The 20,822-nt window shown below is 41.9% G+C and overlaps 1 protein-coding gene across 1 annotated transcript in view; it reads right to left on the bottom strand.

The window, feature by feature from the left end:
* Positions 1–13,664, bottom strand: part of Btc (betacellulin) — a 46,563-nt gene extending 32,899 nt beyond the window's left edge. The window contains exon 1 of the mRNA XM_052198798.1: positions 13,422–13,664. Within this exon, the coding sequence (XP_052054758.1) occupies positions 13,422–13,485 (64 nt within the window). The 5' untranslated portion in view covers positions 13,486–13,664. The remainder of the gene's footprint in view (positions 1–13,421) is intronic.
* Between the last annotated feature and the right edge of the window lie 7,158 nt (positions 13,665–20,822).

The raw sequence follows: 20,822 nt of genomic DNA, 5'->3' as shown, positions 1-20,822 counted from the left end.
TCATTGCTAAGAAGAGAAATAGAATCTGGGATGTGTGAGCTGAGTGGTTCCCAGGTTCAGAAAGCAGCCATATCTAACATGCAGCTGGAAACAATGATGGGGTGGAATTCTGTTTCACATTGGGCTCATGCTTGACTAAGATAAAGATTGTGAAGTAGTGAAATTTAGCATTTGTGCTCTTCTGTAAAAAACAAAGTCAACTCCTCTTCTACCTTTTCTGTTACTGTCTTTCAGTGTTTATAAACTATGCCCTAGTAAACACTGCTCTGAGATTTAGGTATCATTTAGTTTGTCTCAAAGCAAACCCATAAGAAGAGAAATTATCTCAGAAGAACTTTTCCTAGAATCTAGACTGAGACAAGGAATATGAAGTTATAACCCTAAGGCCATGAAAATGATGGAAAAGGAAAGGAAAGAGAGAAGGGAGAAGCAAAAATGGTTCTCTTCATTGGATCATGCAGGGATAAAGGAGTTCCACTGTACACTGTGTTTATCCACACATAGGCCACATCAGTGGTTCAAATAGTCACTGAATCTAAGGTATGCTTCTGGAAAACAGAAGGAAGGAGAAATGAATTGACCCAGGCATGTGCATCACCGGTTCCCACTGACAAAATTCCTTCTGCTAGATGCTAATTTCCTCAGGAAAAGCTGACTGAGATGGCAAGCAGTGAAAGAGCTCATTGGTTGGCCCACTGTATTCGAGCACAGAGAGCCCGCCTACTATGTTCCAGCACAGGGACCCAGGTGGCAGGACACCTCTTAGGAAACAGTGAAAAGGTGTTCCAGGATGAAGTGGGGTTTCCAAGTCCTTTCAAATGATTTTACCTGGAAATATTCCTATTCTTTCAAACGAAAAGATGGGCTTCTGGAGTCCCAGGGCCTAAAGGGAAAGCCTGGAGAAGGAGAAATAAGCATTTGAATGAATGTCACCTTCATTCAAACCCAGGAAAGGAAAATGCAAACATGTCTTCCTCCAATGTGAAACTCTGTCCTCAATTAAAGATACAATTCCTTAGTGTCTAAAAAGGGCTAAGAATAATAGACAATAGCATTTTTAACACAGAAAATTTCTCCAAAGTGTTGATTTCAAAGCCCAGCATGAGAAGTAATTTAATAACCTGTCACTGGTTAATAAACTACATATAACATATAACTCATACACTGAAAAACTCCTGACACTCAATAATTCCTTTGCTAGTTAGTTACACTAATTCCTGGTTCATTTTTCTTGTACTGAATGTGTGACTGGAGACTAACTTGAATGGAAATATTGCTACAACTTTGATCGAATTTCTTAAATGACCAGTTATTAAAACTTGATTTATTTTGATTGACACCCTCTATAATTATCATAAGACTAGGTACTCAGGCATTCTATCATTTTAAATAAAAATTCCTGAGCCTACTGAATCATCATATTAGTTCAGAAAGAGGATGAGAAAGAATCAAGAGAAGAGGGCAATTTATTTCTAAGAAGGATTATCCAAGCTCACAGGAAGAAGGAAGAAGTGTGTACTTGGCTCCTAGATCCAGCAGTAGCCCAATCTCTGACCTGTAATAAGTCCCCATGGATGAGATGGGAGTTACCAACCACATTTTGCTCGAATTTAAGGCCTTCTCTGTGAGATAGGAGCTATTATTGACACTGTCAGTAAGACCAAGAAGCTGGTACTAGATAGGGAATTGGAAAGGGGGAAACCTACTATGGTTATTCTAGTAAATAAACTTATCAGAAAAAAATGAGTCCAGATGCCATCTATCCATAGATAGCAAGAAGTACATCACTCAGCCTTCATCTGCGAAGCGCCCTCCTGTAGTTGTAATTAATGCAGAAAGCCACAACTAATGGACATGAAGAAGATAAGAAACCTAAGAGCAGGCATCCCTCACCGGGATCTCTATATCACACTCTTTCCTCCAAGCTTAGGGATCGATGCCGAAGAGAACACAGAAGGATTGTAAGAACTAGAGGTGGTAGATGCCTTCAAGGAAACAGCCTTTTCCAGACAAGCCCGATGCACATGCCAGTCACAGAGACTGACAACATAAACTACACAAGCTCAAGCCAGACAAAATATCAGCACAGGGAAAGAGAAGTAGGCATGAAATTTACTTCACCTTTATCCAAGAAGCTATTTGCAATTGATAGCTTCTCTGGGGGCAAATCATTTTTCCTCCATGGATGATAAGTGGTATATCAGCTACACTTCAAGACATGCTCAATTCTCAAGAGTCATTGGCTAACACAAATTTGACTCAATGGTTTGTTTCAAAGAGAAGAACAAGAAGCTAGCTGTGTAGGGTTGAAGGGACGGGGGATATGGCAGGATCTGGGGAAGGGGAAAACATAATCAAAATACATCATATGAAGTTCTCAAGGAATAAATAATGGGTACTGTAGATGAATCTGAGTAAGCCAGTTCCCCTGAGCATTCATCTGTCATTATCTGTATCAGTAAAACTGTTCATGAAGACTAAAAATCAAAAGAAAGAAAAGCACATGGTATTAGGAATATATTTCAAGTACAAGCAGTACAGAAAATCAGTTATACTGAGATCCCATGGAGACACAATGTGTTGAGCTGGAGAGATGATAAAGCAAAAACTTCCTTAAGAAGCAGGACACCGATGAATCAGGGGCAATGATGTAGAAATGAGCTTCGTGTGTGCAGGAGAGAAACAATGGGCAAAGCTGGCTGGCTGGGGAAGAAATGCTAAAAAGAGAACGTCTCAAGAATCAAGAGCCCTCTTGATGTGTGTGCTGTGCCCGTGAAATAATTCAATTGATTTTCTTGTGTGACTTAGGAAAATAAGACTCATTAGGAAACAGTCACACCACATATTCATATTTCTATGCCTGCTCACCACGTCCTGAAAGACAGATTCACATTATGAGGCTGATTAGTCTAGAAAACCACTCAATTCATGCAGAGGAGTGATGACTACTGTTGGGTAACAATCAGTAAGAAAGAACAAGGGGGTATCATTTGGTTGGCTTCTGTTTAAAAAAGTGAACTGAGCCTTACAATTACGTATACAAACTCATCTCACAACACAAAGCCACTCTTCTGGCTGACTGTAATTACAGACTGTCTCTAATTTACCTAAACACAAGTGAAAATTTTTCTCCCAGTTTTCTACTGCAAAGTGGTAATGTTAGGAAAAACTAGCCTCTGACATACCAGTACTTGAAATTCCCATCCATGTATTTTAGCAGATACAGCTGTGGTTTCTGTTTTCTTCACACTAAGGTCCATTTGACAGCTGTTATTTAACTATCAAGTCTGTGGAGAGACTTCAAGGTAGAAACATCCTCTGGCATAAGATTGCTGCTATATTCCAAGATGAGACCCATGAGGAGAAAAGGTCACTGAACCCAGGTTTGGATGGAAAAGAAATCAAATCCTTTTCTGCTTCACTGTTGGCTTCGAGCTCTGATGGCTAGCCTCTTCTCATCTCAAAGGAGGCTGGCAGCTTCTTCACTTGAAAATCTAACTTTCAAAACATCCTCAAGGTGAAGTATCTTCATTCTGTATTCATAAAAACACGATAGATACATCCTGGAAGCCATTTGGTCCTCATGGTTTCTCACTCAGAGATCACTTCTGCACACTTCCCAAAAGTGCTAAGAACTCCCTCAATGTGTCCAAGTGTGAGAAACTCACCACATCCTAGAGCATTCTATTCTATGGTTTCAAGGCTTCATATGAGAAAAGAATTCTTCCTGGATTAAGGTGAGACCGTCTCTTTAGACTTTAAGCTCATTGATCTAGCTTGTACTCTGAACCATGTGGAGGGTACTTTTGTAGAAACCACTTTTTCAAGTATATTAAGTTTTCTTGGGTAAACCAGATTTATCCACGATTTATCCTTCCCAGTCCTGTTTCCTCAGTGACTTGTTTATGTGCACATTTGTTTCCTACATTATCTTCAGTCTGGTTCCTGAGCTTGCAATCGCCCCAGTGATGAGCACACAGCTCACTTTTCATCCCCAGCACTCCACAGAGCTCATCCCCAATCCCGCAAAATATTCTGCTCTCTGCGTCTGGGCTTTCCTTTCCTTTCTTTCATCCTCAGCCACTTCTCTCACATACCACGAGTTCGACATCACCAACATGGTTTCATTTTTATTTTGGTTTTTATTTTTTGAGACTCTGTCTTCCCAGTCTCTCTGGAATTCAATGTGATCCCCCTCTTTCAGTTTTTGACTTGATGTGCCATCATTCCTGGTCCTGGTTTTGACTACTTTACATTACTCAGGAAACACAGCAATCCCTTTTATGAACATATATGCAGTACATGCAAATACATTGAAATAAAGAGTTACATGAGGTACCTATTCCCTCATAATCACTATAGTCTTAGGGACTGGTCAAAACATGGATACAATGTCAATTCTAGCATTATACAAATGAGTAAAGACAATATGACATACACATAGAATAAGATATTCCGTATCTTTGAAAATAAAAAAATAAAACCCTCTCCACATGCAATGTGGTTTGAAATCAAGTCATTAAGTCAGGTCTCCACTAAAAGGCATCAAGGAATTAAGTTCCGTCTCCGAAGGGAAGAATACCTATGTATTTATAATTACCCTATAATGGAACACTGCTCTCTTCAACTAGAAATCCTTTTTAACATGTAGTCTCCTAGGATCATGTTAGAGAAGACCCTAATAGGTCTAGGATGAAGCAGATGGTGTGTGCATTTCACAGTACCTGGGAAAACAACTGAGATTGGATTCCACAGTTCTCACTTCCGGTGGCTTCCATAGCTCAGATGGCTGCCCTGAAGCAAAACTGTCCTCTTCCAAATATGGTGCCATGCATCTTCTTTGTCTCTGATTGTCACCTTTGGAGCGAGCTGTAGTCCTTGTGTCTCCTTCCATATGTATCTATGTTCTGTCAATAGAGCTGATGAATTCCTATACTGAGATAGTTACACATTTTCTTCTATCAGCCAAGTTTTGGATCAGGAGAGTTTTCCCTCACCTCTGACTCATTTCTCATCTGTTCTTCTGCACACTAGGATCACTTTTAAAGTACTGTGCTTATCAGTTTACTACCCTACTGAGAAAGCAACACAGTGCCTTTATTTTTACACACCCATTATTATTACAACCCTGACAAGGCCCACTGACATGATGTCATTACATCATAATCATTAAAAAATTTAACCCTATTAATTATTAAAGCATTAGTCTCTCTCTCTCAAAAGATGCTATTGTTACTACAAGATCCTGTGCTACCTTCAAGTGGTGAATAATCTCCAAGTTATTTTATCGAGGTAAAGCAACCTATCAGTGGACAGTAGTGAGCAAGGCAAAGGGCAGAGTGAATTTTTCCTCAACATTTAAACAAATCCACCATGCAAGTAACCATAAAATTACTTTAAAGTTTCACTTGTCACTAAAAGCATGATTTTATCTGAATTATAACATCACTTGGCTCCAGTTCCTAAGAACCCCAAAGAGGAAGCTGTATCAAGAATTCAGTGTCCCAATTAAAGGCTTTATTTTAGAAAGTCCCTCCTTCTGTAGTTAATATTTCCCTCAATACACCACAAAGCTAACTTTGTATTCTAGGCATTTAAGCATCTTCCTTCTTTTGGTACACTCATTAAAAACAAATAGTGTGTATTCATCTGCCCACCTCCGAGTTGCACGCTGCTCCTCTACCACTGTCACAGAAGAGTTGTCTCCAGTCTCTACTCCATTAGTGGGTTCTCTATCATTTAGCCCTTAGATTTTCCAGCTATGAGGATCATCTGTAGCCTGTACTATACTCTCTCATTTGTGATGAACATATTTTTTTTTGAAACAGGGTTTCTCTGTATAGCCCTGGCTGTCCTGGAACTCACTCTGTAGACCAGGCTGGCCTTGAAAACTCAGAAATCCTCCTACCTCTGCCTCCCAAGTGCTGGGATTAAAGGCATGCACCACCACCACCAACTGTGATGAGCATTTTAATACAGCATTTTATAAACTCATTTTAGAAGACAATTGTTTATAATTAAATTATTCTTTTTAGTTCATTGATGCCTACTAGTCATAGACATACTTTAAAGTAATACTAAGCATCCCTTAAAACAGTAAAATTATAAAATTAAAATAAATTTATATCTTTCTCATTATTATATGTTTTATAAATAACAATATTGCTCTCTGTTTACAAAACAAGTGTTTTGCCATATGTAAGAACCCTATTTTGTGATAAAATGATATGTTGCTAGTGGTGGTCATTAACACTAATGTCCATGAAGAAATCAAATTCTGCAAGGTCATCTCACTCAGAGACGAAGGTCTGATGCCATGTTGATAGAAATCTGTCTAGAAATAAATGCAGAGTTATGGGAGAAAGTACAGGTTTCTTAATTTTGGTTATCATAGTGTGCTCTCTCTCTCTCTCTCTCTCTCTCTCTCTCTCTCTCTCTCTCTCTCTCTCTCTCTCTCTCTCTCTGTGGTGTGTGTGTGCATTATAGTGTAAAGTTTACATTAAACACTTTGTTGCCTACTCTGAGTCTAGGAAGACTTCCTGGACTAACTCACATTCATTTGCTCGACAGCTCGACAAGTGTTTGCTGAATCTTCCCATACAGAAGCATTGTTCTAGGCCGTCAGATGTGCACTTCCCTCCAGAGGTGAAGAGTGACACTTTCTTTTTTCCTGTGCTCAAGGTATAGAATTTACTGCTTCACTAATTTAACAAATGCACCTGATTGTATTTCTAGTTTTTAAACTATACCTATAAAGTATTTTGAGAGTTACCCACATATGCACAAAGTTGAGAATGGCCACTCTGTTCGAGGCATGTGTTTCCCAACTCCTGTGCTATTCTATGTTGTCCTCAAAATGACCCTGTGTCTCTAAGTGATGATGATGATTAATTTGAGTGTGTCCGAGAATGAGATGTGGGTAGGTTAAGTAATTATCTCTGTTGCAAGCCAATGATGGAACAACTTAATATTATAAATGGTTACCTAAAGAATTTGAATTTTTCTCCTGAAAATTTATGAAATAATCTTTTCCATTTTTCTGATACTCAGAAATAAATTTTGACATTTCATCACCGACAATTCTTCCAAACTGACAGTTCTATTCCTTTTTAATTGAAGCAATTATTTCTGTAACTCAAATAAATGAGACAATCTTATTGTGATGAGATGACTTCAAATATCAAAATCACCTTGTAAATATATTCAGCTACTGTGGAATGACTGTGTCTTCTGTCAGTGTCAGACAGCAAGGTGAAGCTCTTAACTACATGAAATCAGAATCAAAATTATCAGGTGAAAAAGAATATATGGTGGTGTTTCATATTCAAAGGCTAGATATGCATTTCAATTCTTTGCAGATATTTTTGCACATTTTCCTTACAAAGTCAGTCAAAGTAAAGTTCTTTGGGGAAAGATTTTTTTGTCTGTAGTCTATTTCATAACTTGCAGGATCAGAAACATGAGAAACTAAGGTTGAAGAAAAAGATGTTTTTCATCAATCAATACATCCTGATTATAATCGGGAATCCAGACTTAAAATTGCAACAACAACAAAAAAATATTATGAAAGTAGTGGTCACAATGACCTTTTCTCTGATTTCCTATTGTCTAGTATAATAGATTATGTATATCTAAAATTTACTGTTTGGACCCACTGTAGATGTTTTGCAGAGATGAAGATCATCCATGCAATAGCCTTGGGTTATTCCTATCAGGATTGATAATTGTAGATACTAAGGCTGAGAGGGTTTGAAGGACTGAGGTGTCGGAGTTAGCAATTCCTAGCACTGGGGATTACAGCCAATGGTCTGGCTAAGTCTGCTTCTTAACTCCCATATTAATCCAGATCAGAGTGGACCTTGTCACCTTTTCTCAGTGACAGGCAAGTGGATCTAATCTAGAATAATATAAAATAATGCCATCCCCCCAGCTGGCTACAGGAGCGTGTGGGTGTCACATGGTTGAAAACAATCTATACCAGGAAGGTGTAGGAGTCATCCCATACCTTCTAGTTTATTTAAGTGTGGGTTCAGACTGGAATGTCTGAAGTGATGCTTGTCACAGGCTGAAGTAAACACCTGCTCCGAGTTAACTCCACCAACCAGGAAAGCCCAGGCCAGGGTCACAGGGGGGCAGGTTACATGGGTGGATTGAAGAGCCAGAATCTTCCAAATACCCAAGATAGCCTAAGGTGACAGAGATGCACGGGAAGGCAACATCGCTGAAGGTGAGGAGACAGCTATGAGGAACTCCATTTTATTTTAAAAATAAGCCAGGAATATGGGATCCTAGTGTCAGTTTTTCCACTTTAATGCAGTGTGACTTCTCTGGTTTTTAGGATCCTGTCTGTCTAATTCAGCAGTGAATGTTTATCTACTAGGACTCAGGAACTCACTTCACACTTTAAAATTCACACTCAATCATGTGAGATATCCCTATATCTATATTCCTCATCAAGCTCCTGTACCAGGTGGATATGTTTTATAGATAAAATAAGTTATCATTGTTTTAGACCAGTGCCTGTCCTGTACTGGTCACTTTTGTGCTGAATACCTAATGAGATAAAAGCTATAGGGATGATTTTCTAAAGATTCCCCCAAAAATGTAAAGAGTAACAATACTGAGATTCCATAGACCAAGCAGAGACCTAAATACTGTGTCCATCCGAAGCCTAGAAGGCAGACTACTGAGAAGACACTCAGGAGGGAGTCAACTCCAAGTCCTCCTAAACGTCTTCATTTAGCTGTGATGAAGATCCTCTGCCTTTCCTCTTAGCTGATCTGTCCTGCATCCCCTCATGCTCAGAACAAGCTTGGACCACATAGCTCGCTCCAAAGAAGGGAGGAGAAAGGTTTGTGCTCTAGCTTACAGCCTGGCGGTTGGGGGCTCTACCATCTCATGTGTGATTTAGAACAAATGAAGCATTCTCTAGTACCAACAAGACCAAGGCAAATTTGCTTTGCCTCCAAAGCAAATCTATGGATGCCCAGAGGCTACCAAAGCTGTACTTTGTTGTTTTCCTTCCATTGAGTAGCACACAGAAATCCACAAATACAACAACTTTATTATTTTCTACTGGTGAAAAGCATTGTTCTAATGGAACAAGAGATAAGTCACCTGGCATTCAAAGAGCATTTTCAGTTACCTTAATTAAGTTCACTGTCCTTCCCTATCCCATGCAATAACTTCTTTTTCTTTTCTTGGTGTTAGATATTAAACCCAGGGCCTCAGATATGTTAGACACTGAGGTATATTCCCAACATCTAAATATTTCTTTTGAAGAGCTTTTTTTGACCAATCAAATCTTCCCTAATACCAAACCTATAAGATATGTACAGCATGTTTGAATTTTCAACATAGAACAGAAGAAATGATCTTACTCTTTGCAAAATAAAAGTCTTTCTTGTGCAAGGCTCTTTCATACCTACAGTACCAAGCTCACACAACAAGGGATGAAAAACCATGTCCTTCAGCATCTCTGACCTGTGGGCCACTGACTTGTGGGTCATTTTCCAACATGAAGTCACAAGATTTCATGCTCACCAATAGTCATGCGCACTTATCCATTCATTTAACTAATTATTCTGAATTTCCATTTTATGTCAGACATTCTTTATTCAATGTAAAGAATGTAAAACCCTTCATAAGCAAAGAAGGTCAAATAATGACCTTAGAATTTTTAAAAGATACAAATGTTCTAATAGTAACCCATTCCTTTATACAATTCCTACCACACTTTAAAGCAAGAAAATTGGATATGAACACTGCTGTGCTTTCCAGACTCATTCTGTAACTCATGCCATTAACCCACAGACCGGTCAATAATGACCTACGTATCTTTTAAAAATGTAAAGAATGAACGCAGGTATTTCATGGTCAGTTGACCCGAACTACTGATAATCAAAGTAGGTGATTACTTAATTGATATGAACTCAGATTAAATATTCCATCTCTCTCCAACCACCTAAAAAAGAAAACCTGTATTTCTTTAAATTTTCACCACTAAAGACTCACCTTAGCCACCGAGGTTCTGTTCTTTAGGATACAGTCATTAGCCTTAGAAAGTACACTCTTAGAAAGTTCACACAGATTTGCTTTCCTCTTCAGTTTGACTTGTGAGCAGTAAAGCTAGCACGAAACAAGAGTCACCCAAACCAGATCTAGGTTCTCAAGGCTTGTCTTCACACAGGGAACAAATGCAAACAGAGTCCAGAATGAAATCATTCCAGGTGTCCCCACTTCCGGCAAGGGAGAACTCATGTATTAGTTTCTTTGTCATTTAACAATCATATAGGACATAGATTTGGCTACTTCTTATCTCCTATAATTCTAAAAGGTGGGAATCAAACACAATAGCAAGGGTTAAAAAAAAAAGCAGCATTCAGCATCTGTGTTTGAATGGAGCCCTCTCAGCAGCTGGAATTAGATCCCATCAGCTACTCCTGGAATTAGCAGCTGAATTTGGTTTCACAAGAGAATAAGATTGAGAAATGGTAGTCAAGATTTCCACTGACTCTCTAAAATTGATTTTGGGTAGTTTTAATAAAAAAACAACTTCATGTGTGTAAGGGATATTAAGTGCATAAATAAATATGTATTTATACATATAGATTTATACTATGTGTTAAATTTATGTGTATTTTATAAAATTAATTGTTTTGTGGTATACTTCTTTTTTTTATCTCCAACTCATTTCCCTCCATAAAATTCCTAAAGGGAGCATCACATTATATATATAATAATTACTCATAATAGATCAATCTACTAAATGCCCAGTATCTTTTGACATCTACATCTACAACACATATGCTATTCCTAACTGATCATGTATTATTTTGGTTATTTGTGTGTGTGTGTGTGTGTGTGTGTGTGTGTGTGTGTGTGTGTGTGTGTGTGTATGTAAAGGTGGTGATGGAAATACAACCCCTCCTCTTTGTACAAATGAAGACATTGATGTCAAGAAGCATTTAGCTTACATGTATCCCAGGGACACAGAGGAGCAGGGGTGGAACCAGGTCTCCCACCTGCTCAGTGACAGTGTACAGTGTTCTTTCCACTGTCACACAGGCCATGTCACCCCACATCACACTGTTCACAGTTTTTGCAAAGGTAAAATAACATATGTTTTAAGAAAGGAAACAGGGATGCCAACAAATCACATCCCTTGGCCCTTTGCAAGCATGTAGGGGATCTAGAGACAGAATCCGGGCTCCTAAGCCATCAGTCATCAGGGAGGTTGCGGGTTTAGGTTTCCCTGGCCATAATGTAACACTGGGTGAGAGTTTTTTTTTTTTTTTTGGACAGGTTGAGGGTATGGAATAGAGTGATTGACAGTACCAGAAGGAAAGCCCATCAGCCCTGAAAGATCATTTCTTTCCTGACTCTCCTGGCCCAGAAACATAGCTCATGCTTAACTCATACATTCAAGACGGCCAAGCCATTTAGCCGGCTGTCCCTTCCCCGCCCACGTGGCACCCTAATGCCAGCTTTATCTCCTCTGAGTCATTGTTTACATCCTCCATTCATGACTTGTAACTGAGTCTGTTTAATTGCTTATTGATTTATGATTAAATATTTTAACTTGTCTCAGAATTAATTTTCTGGTGTTTACTTTTGGGTTTTTTTTGTTTGTTTTGTTTTGTTTCGGTTGGCTGGCTGGTTCTTCATAATCTACATTTTCTCTCAAACCAATAGCTTCTTTTTCCAGCAAAGAATTAACTGCTGAATCAGCGTCCCTCCACTAGATGCTTTTGCCCTCCCAGTGCCCACAGGTTTCTTCTGTGCGACTTCTCGCCACCCCATATTCAACACGTCTATCTCCCCTCTCTGCTTGTCTGAGCTTTCCCCTGATTGCTTAGTATTGTCAGTTTGGCATTCCCAACTCAACATAAATAGAGAACCACGCCTAAGAATCTCTGGAGCACTCTCCTGCCTGCTTCCTATATACTTTAGCATATTGTTCACTCTATCCAGATGGAGAAGGCTTTGGTGGGGAGCAGTGCAGACAAGACAGAGGATGTGAGTGCCAGCTTCATCAAGTGACACTGACAATAGTCTCAGCGCTTCCTCCACACCTCCGTCTCAGTCCTCTTGGTCCACATCACTCACAGTGGGTTAAGGTGACATGCCTCCACCGCAGACTCAGCCAGGCCTTCCTCTCTAACCTGACCCTTCACGCAATCCACCTGCCGCCAGGTTGACAAGCATTTTATCTTCCTCTCTAGTTCTGGAGACACAGCCAAATGAAATGCTCACTTGTATCCATCTGGCTTTCCACCGTGAAAGACAATCGCATCCCTTTTCACGGTTGCTAACCCTCTCCAGGCTTGAGAGAAAGTATGTAATGTAGCATGGTGGCACATGAGAGGTCCCTCTCCTCCCAGTGTCTCAATCCTCCTAGACTCTTCCAGAACCCTCAAGAAGCCTGAAGCAGAGGTCTTGAGGTGGCTGCACTCTCCCACCAGGTTGTCCATTCATTCTCTACTCAGAGGCAGAGGGCAGGGTGTCCCCTGAAGCTCCAGCGCTCCTTCCTGAGAGCTGGCTGCCAGGCAGCTGCCTCCCCTCTCTTCCTTCCCATGGACACCACAGCCAGGAGTTCTCAACCAACAGGCCCCAACTTCCCAAAGAAAGAGATGCATTTCCTCTCCTGACTTCTTAAAGTAGGAAGCAACAGGTCCTGAGTGAGGAGGCCCTTTGGCGTTTTATTCATTTCTCTTTGCTTTCTTGTCCTGAATGAAACAGTCCAGAAAGCTCTCCAGAGAGGGCGTTCCCCTCTTAGCTCTAGCCACTCTGGAATGGAAGGAAAAGGGAGAAAGAGAAAAGGTGTGTGTGTGTGTGTGTGTGTGTGTGTGTGTGTGTGTGTGTGTGTGATAAATCCGCCTAAGCTACTGGTAGTCTGAAAAGCAGTTCCGTCTCTCTCACACGTTCCTGGAAAGCACACACACACACACACAGAGACAGAGAGAGAGAGAGAGAGAGAGAGAGAGAGAGAGAGAGAGAGAGAGAGAGAGAGAGAGAAGCACGATGCTCTCCAGATCATGCATGATAGAAATGCCCGCCTCTGCCTCCTTCAGGTGTCCTTCTCCCTGGTGCAAACTTCCTTGCTTTCCTACCTTTGGGAGATTCTCCTCCCATCTCATGCACCTGCTAAGCACCCCCCAACCCCCCTCCCGTAGTCCCTGCCAGCACCCTTCGCGGGCTCTGCTCCTGGCACTCTGAAGTGCAACCTGAGCACAGCCCAGCAGCCTGCAGCAGGATCTAGTCCGCCCTGGGGCCTCGTGCACACCCAGGGAAGCCTCCAACAGGTGCAAAGCCAGAGGCGGGATCCTAACTTGGCCAGCTCAGTCTTCCACCTCTCGCAGGACTCGCAAGACACCCTGTCTTTCCTCCTGATCTCTAGCTCTCAGAACGAACACACTTACCCAGGGTAAGGGCCAGGAGCAGTGGCAGGGAGCTGACACCGCTGCCCGGGGCGGCCGGGTCCATCAACCGTGCTGTGTGGGGCAGGGCAGCCCCTGGACGAGTCTCCCCTGGCTCCTTCTCCGTGCCCTTCCCGGGCCCTGGCACCGAGAGGGTGCTTGGAAACTAATCCCTGAGCCAGGAGGAAGCGAAACTACGCAGCGGGCAGCCTGGATACAGAGCAGGGAAACACCCGGGGCGGGCAGCCAGCGGGCTCCAGTGTCACCCTGAACTGGGAACCTCCTATTTATCCTGGAACCTTCTGCACACACCCCCGGAGAGGCACACCACTTGGTGCTGGTGGCCTGCACGCTGCTCCCACCCAGCTGCTGCCCCACACCCATGCTCACACCCAAGGACACGTTAAGAGGGCCAAGGGGCCGGCTCACCCACTCCCCCTGCTGGGTCTCACCTGAAGGTTCATTTCTCTCCCCCAGCAGGAGAGAACTAGGTAAATGCTTCCCCCCCCCCACCCCCTGCAGAGAGGCAGAAGGGGGCCTGGCCACGTGGTCTCCACTCATGGGAAGCCCTCTGGGGGAAAGTTTGGAACTCTCCTTCTGGCCTAAGGAGCGAATTCTGAGACTGGAGCGAAGTTCACTGAAAAAAAAAAAAAAAAAAAAAAAAAAAAACACCTCAGGCATTTGACAGTTCACAGGGGAAGGCCATTTCCCAAGAGTCATTGTTGTCTGTACAATTCTTAAAGGTAATACCTCATTTTCAGTATCATTCATTTATTAATTACCTGGGTATTTTAGCTTGCCAAAATGTACTTTAGAAATTTCGTTTATCACTTGGATGTGGTGGAACATGCCTCTAATCCCAGCCTTAGGTTAGAGCAAGGTCCCAGGGTCAGCCTGGCCCACACAGCACAATGTTAGCTCAGAAACTAACTTAGTAACAAATCATCTGAGTAAATAGATAAATAAAAGAACTTTATTTATATTTTATTTATCCATTATTTTTTTCATTTATTTGCCTCTTAATTCTAGTTGGATTTCTCTGTTTTCTTTTTCTGGTGTGTGTGTGTGTGTGTGTGTGTGTGTGTGTGTTGTGCTTGTGTCTTGCCAAACATTACCCCTTACTTGATTATGCCTAGCTATGGGAAGCTTTTATGCATCGAGCCATTTCTGGAACCCAAAGATATACTCAACAGCCTATAAAAGGGGACAGGAGCCTCCAGTTTTACCCTATAGCATTTTCACATCTGAACTGAAGGAAGGATTTGGATCCTGTGAACTGATTTATTAATTTTGTAAAAGCAATACATACAAGACATCCACCTTCAGAAGTTGTATTTCTGACACTGGAAAGTACAATAAACATTTTTTTTTACATATGAAATATAAGCCAACCATTTGGCCCTTCTTTTGAATCCCATTATATCAATTAAGCAGGTGATATATTATTTCTAAACCAATCCTAGTTATTTTAGTGCCTTAGGCAACTAATGTATCTGGAAAATGAAAATTGGCTCTTCAATGTTTAAATCCGTTCATTCTAGTTCCCCCTGTAGAGCCCTGTAGAGAGTGGGGGCCTTCTCAGACGAAGGGTGGGGCGGAGGGCATCGAGGTCTGGGGGACAGAAGGCCAGGCACCACAGAAGTCCTGGGCCAGTCAGGAGGCCCACAGGACTGTAGACTGCTGCGCTGCTCTCCCTCTGCAGGCCTCCATCCCTTTTCCTTCCTGGCCTCTTCTGGTGTAGGAGGGCTCTCTCTGAGATGACACCACACTCATCATCTGCCTCCCTATCCCCAACAGACAGCTACAGCCTCTTTCCTATCCTGTTCTCTGTAAATACTAAAAAAAGAGAGAAAGAGAGAGCACACATAAGCAAAACGCACTGTTTGCTTATTGAGAAATTGTAAGAGGCCAGGACACGATAGACGTATTTAGCATTCCTGACATTCACATGGTAAATTAACTTTTTCAGGCCACTAGAGGATGAAATAGTGTAATTTAATATACTAACTAGGCCAGATAAAGTAGTCTTTCCCTGGGAGCTTTATTTACTGCCAGAAATAAAATGAAATGCTCCCAAGAATATATCCTCTAGATTTTCTGGCAACAGAGAGCTAGTCTCTTCAAGGTCAAGAGAATCTCCCTTCCTCTTTTCTACTCTATTCCTTCTCCTTCTCCTTCTCCTTCTCCTTCTCCTTCTCCTTCTCCTTCTCCTTCTCCTTCTCCTTCTCCTTCTCCTTCTCCTTCTCCTTCTCCTCCTCCTCCTCCTCCTCCTCCTCCTCCTCCTCCTCTTCCTCCTCTTCCTCCTCCTCCTTCTCCTCCCTCCTTCCTTCCCTTCCTTAGTTCTCCCCCTTTTCCTCCGCCCCACCCCCCACTCCCCAGCACTTCAATTTCTTATGGAGGAATTCAAATCTGAAATCCAAGCTTTAAGTTTGGAAAGCTGGAGGTAAGCATTGACCTTCCAGCATCCTTATTTGTGTAACCAAGTTGTGTCCCAAGTTTTCAGATCTCCAGCTGGGCTACAGCCAAAGAAGAGCCACTCGGTGTGGCCCAGGAGTCCCTAAGTGGAACTTGCAGCCATTGAGCTAGACATTGTTTGGATGACATCACCCTGTGTCAGAATTAGTCAGGCACAAGCAGCACTCCCAAACCTGGAATGAGGCTCTAGAAGATTCCTTTGAAGGACCTTGAAGCATCAGCCTTTTCTTCTTCCTACACAGAGGAGCCTCTGTCAAGGATGTTTCTCCGCCTCTTCTGGACAAGACAAAATAAACCTGTAGTTATCTGTGGTCACAACACATAAACAGACACACATGATGATGTAATATGGAAGATTCCGGAACACATTTACTCTGGGTTAACATAGTCTCCAATTTTTGGCTGAGATTATAGATTCAGCCATCTTGGGAGGCTTTCAAGTGGCTATCAATATGGCTTGTTTCAATAAAAGTAGTAAATGAAATCCTTTTGAAGATGCATTGTTTGGGTGGAGTGATGAAACAAAATTTTAAAGTATCGAGTTGCTGTCTAATAAAATACTGCCTGAAAATCACTGTTCAAGATTGCTGTTTACTTGATTGTGTTTCACAGTGGAATATTTTTTCTGTGGAAGACTCTGTTTTGCTTTGTCTGTCTTTTTCTTGCTCATTTTAGGGTACTTTCCTATATAGCATTTTGGGGATCTACCTTTATATACAAAACCTGTTCAGCTCGATATCTTTTCTACAGTGAGTAAGAGTTTAGGAGATCAATAATTTGATTAAAGAAAAGGATAACAGTGAACCAAACACAGGTGAGTATGTGGGGTGTTACAAATAATGAGTTTGGTTCACTGTCATTATCCTTTTCTTCAATCAAATTATTATTATTGCTATAGAAAGAAAAGGCGTCGGTTAAAAGGAGGAGCAGTTGTAAGCAAGTACCCGAGGAGCCCAGACCTCAATTCTCTCTGCGACAGAACCCTAGCGTCCCTCACCCATGTGCTCGCCACTGTGTCTGGGTTCATGTCCTGCCACCTGGGGCCAGATTCCCATTCATGTAGACATTCCTGTAGGTGGGATAGCAGAGGGAGACATAAGGTGCCACTGTTTTAGGACTCTCTTCAGACTGGAGCTGGATCACCAAGTGGAGGGATCGCAGATGGTTCACTTTCCCAAGCCTCAGTTTCCACATCTGAGGCTTGTAACCATCACGGCAGATGATGATAGATTCTGCCAAGGCAGATAGCTGGTATATTAGAAATCCATTCAGTGAATTGTCATTGTTATGACATTAAACTTTAGACGGTTCCAGGAGGCATTGCCCTAGAAAGGGCTTTGCGTAGATGCTCAATTCTGACATCCTGACATTCTTTGAAATCCCTGGAGATGAAGGCACACCCTCACAGATCTCAGGTTTTTTAGACCTGGAAAATATGCACCATCTGTGTAAGGCTCCTCTCCAGACCACTGGGTGGGGTCTCACTTCATATAATCGACAGCTGGAGCAGGATTGGCGTTGGAATCGAAGTAGCAGTGACCTGAGGCTCTCAGGTGAAGTGAGTTCCTGGAGAGAGCCCTGGGTCAGTGCCCTGAAGCCATTCTTCCCTCTGATTGTTTAGGTCTGTGATGGAGAGGGCACACTTGAAGGCCTCTGAAGTGCTTGGCAAGTTCTCTGGGGTTCTGGTAGTCCCTTCGAGCCATGCTAATCTCCTAAGCAAGAGGTTAAATGAAGAAACAATTCCTTTCTAGCACAGAGCCAGGCTGAGGACTTTCCAATTCTTTCTGCTGTCTTCTATTTTATTATACATTCATCTTTAAACTATTTCTTTGCCATATCTTTTTTTTTCCTTTAAGGCATTAAAAGTAACTACACAGAAGCCTGAGTGCTTTGCTGCTCAGAATCCCCACACACACCAGATATTCGACGGCACTGTTCTAAAAGTTCTGTGCTCCCCAAAGTCCAACAGCTTAGACACGGTGCAGGCAATTTTTTTGAAACATTATAACAAAGTGGACTTTAATCCAATATTTGGTTCCTCCGGTCCATTTGAGATCTCATAAGAAGCTCATTTATTTTCTACATTGCTATCCTTTGAGAAGCTCCAGGCTTTCCCTAGATCCCACAGGATCTCATCATAATTGCCTTCAGTTCAAAACTGCCCCAGCCTCTACCCATGACCCAGTTCCAAAGTCAATATTCAATGAGACTACAGCAAAGTGCACAGAATACTAAGTTCCCAGAGCTTTATGTGATCATCCTCCACCTTTCCAGAGCCTCTTAGGGAAGAGAAGTAAATGAAAGGAAAGAGCAAGAAGAAGAAAAAATGGCAAAGAGATGGGGAGCCCTGAATTTTAAACAGGTCATTGAAAGATATATTTTAGAGGAAAAATGGAATTTTGTAAATTAAAGGAATGGGGGAAATGAGATTGCCAAATTTCAAACATGGTCATGTCTTATTCTTTCCTTGTTTTCAGATGAAACCATCAAAATTCTTAACATGATGACTGGTCTCAGTCATCCACTTGATGATACCTAGAATCCCCTAGGAGACAGACCTTTGGGCTTCCCATCGAGGAATTATCTTGATTGCTAACTGAGGTGGGATGACACACCCACGGATGGCACGGTTCCCTGGCTGGGGTCTCTGACTGTATTGAAGGGGAGAACACAAGTGCCCACATGTTGTCTGCATCTGTACTGGGGTTGGGAGGTGACCATGACTCAAGGTCCTGCCGACTGGGCTGTCCAGCGTTGAAGACTGTACTCTGAGGGGCGAGGGAAAATAAGCCCTTTCTCCCTTCAGTTGCTTTGGTCAGGGTGTTTCATCACAGCAACAGAAGATGCCAAGAGACTTGTTTTACCTTCAGTGAGATTCTGATTCTCCCAAACAATTTAATTATGACCTTGGTCTAGCCATCTTCAGCATTTAAGCTTTTCCCACAGAAGGCAATGCATTCTTTCAGTGATGCCCTTAAGCTGATTGCTTATTGTTCTAATGTATTTTATTTAACCTGGTTCTATTTACCTATCATCTGTCCATAGATACCGAATTGTAAATACTAAAGCTGATTTAAAAAAATACTCAGAAATTAGTTTAAAACATGCTGCACCTGGAGACTGGAGAGATGGTTCAACTGTTAAGAGCATTGGCTAGTCTTCCAGAGGACCAGAGTTCAATTCTCAGCACCCCAGAGCAGCTCACAATTAAATGTCAGTCCAGATCCCAGGAATCTGGCACCTTCTTCTGTCTCCATGGAGAACTACAGGCATGTACATGTGTAATGCAAACAAAACACTCACAGACATGAAATAAAACTCAATAAATCTTTTAAAAAGATATGACAGCTGTAAAAATTCGTACATTTTTATCTCTATCTTTAAAGAGTATTAAGTGTCCCCACTAATGACTATAAACAACCTATAATAGCATCTTTATTGGGATTAACTCATAATGATCACTCACGTAAAGTTTTTGTTCAAATTCAAAGACATGTAGTTCACAATGCAAAAGAAGTACAAACTAAAAAATCATAACAAGAAGTACACACTCTAGGAAATAATGCAATAGTTGCTCTCTGTGGTGATTAAGCCTAATAGCCAATCCAACTGGATCTAGGATCACCTAAGAAGTCCTCTGGGTTGTCTGGGAAGACATCCAGGAAGGGAGAGGTATCACTGAAAATCCTGCCCTGCCGTGGGCAGCACCTTCCAGCTGTGGCCCCAACATAAAGGGACCCCATGATTCTGCTTTTTGCAGATCAGTAACTTTATCCTGTAGTTATTGTCACCAGAACGTATCCTTGGTCTCACAGTATGAACTGGCATCTGCTCCAGGAATCCCCCAGCCCTTCTTGTCAGAATGGGACTGCTAAGACATCCAGCCACCTGGACAGAGAACACCCGGTTCTCAGTGACGTCACAGTGCAACATCCATTGTTGAATTACCCCATGTGTGGCATGTCGGCCAGCACAATCCATCTCCTCTCATGAGACATAACCATCCCACTGCTCTGTTCCTCTGGAGAATCTCTGACTAATATGGCCTCTGAACTTGTTACATACAGTCTGAAGCCTCATTTCCCTGATCAGGAATTCTACCAGGATTCCACAAAGAGTATAGTTTTCAGGTCTCCTCATAGTAGCCACATAGCAATAAGATGCCTTCAAACTCTGTTTTTTATGATCTTTACATTACTTCCCTCTGTCTCCTCAGAGCTGGGACTAAAGGTGTGTGCCACCACTACTCAGCTTATCAGGTTTTTCTATTGCAAAGTGGCTCTGCCCTTGCTTGCTGTCCCAGTGTTGCATTCTGTAGGAAATTCTCTAGATCCAACTTGCACTTGATGGGGCCAGACATTTGTCTCACCTATTTGATGGCAGAATATCTATGCACATTTTAATTATTTTTGTGGTGATGTATACACTCTATCCTATTGTCCCAGCATTTATTTGTACACTTATTATTTATTATTGCACACTTGGGATATAACCAGATACAACTTGTCTCTCTGTCACTAGCTGCTGATCACATGTTTTTGACAGAACACAAACTGCTTCCTCACTCTCAGTGGCTGTCACTTACAGCATGGGAGAAAAACTCCAACTAGAGCCAGCATGTCTGTACAAGTTAGCCACGGGGCAGCTACAAACAGGTGACAATTCAGTGGCTGAGAGCCACGTGGGCTTATTTCTTTTTCATGTAACTGTTTAAGGTGGAGCTAGGGAGACACATACTTAGCACCATGTCCTAGCCTGCTGAAAATTAAACACAAACAGAAAGGGATGGATGGTGGAAGGTGGAAGTAGGTAGTTATAAAGACCAGCCAGCTCTAGTTCCATGACCAGATGCAGAAAATGAAGATGGTTAACTCATGTTTTCCCCTATTTAGTTTTGAATCTGTGTCTGTGTGTCTGTCTGTGTCTGTG

This window comes from Apodemus sylvaticus, chromosome 11, assembly GCF_947179515.1.
Source record: "Apodemus sylvaticus chromosome 11, mApoSyl1.1, whole genome shotgun sequence".
In the NCBI taxonomy this organism is placed as follows: domain Eukaryota; kingdom Metazoa; phylum Chordata; class Mammalia; order Rodentia; family Muridae; genus Apodemus; species Apodemus sylvaticus.
Note: the sequence above shows the minus strand (reverse complement) of the source record. Positions and strands in the feature narration are given on the sequence as shown.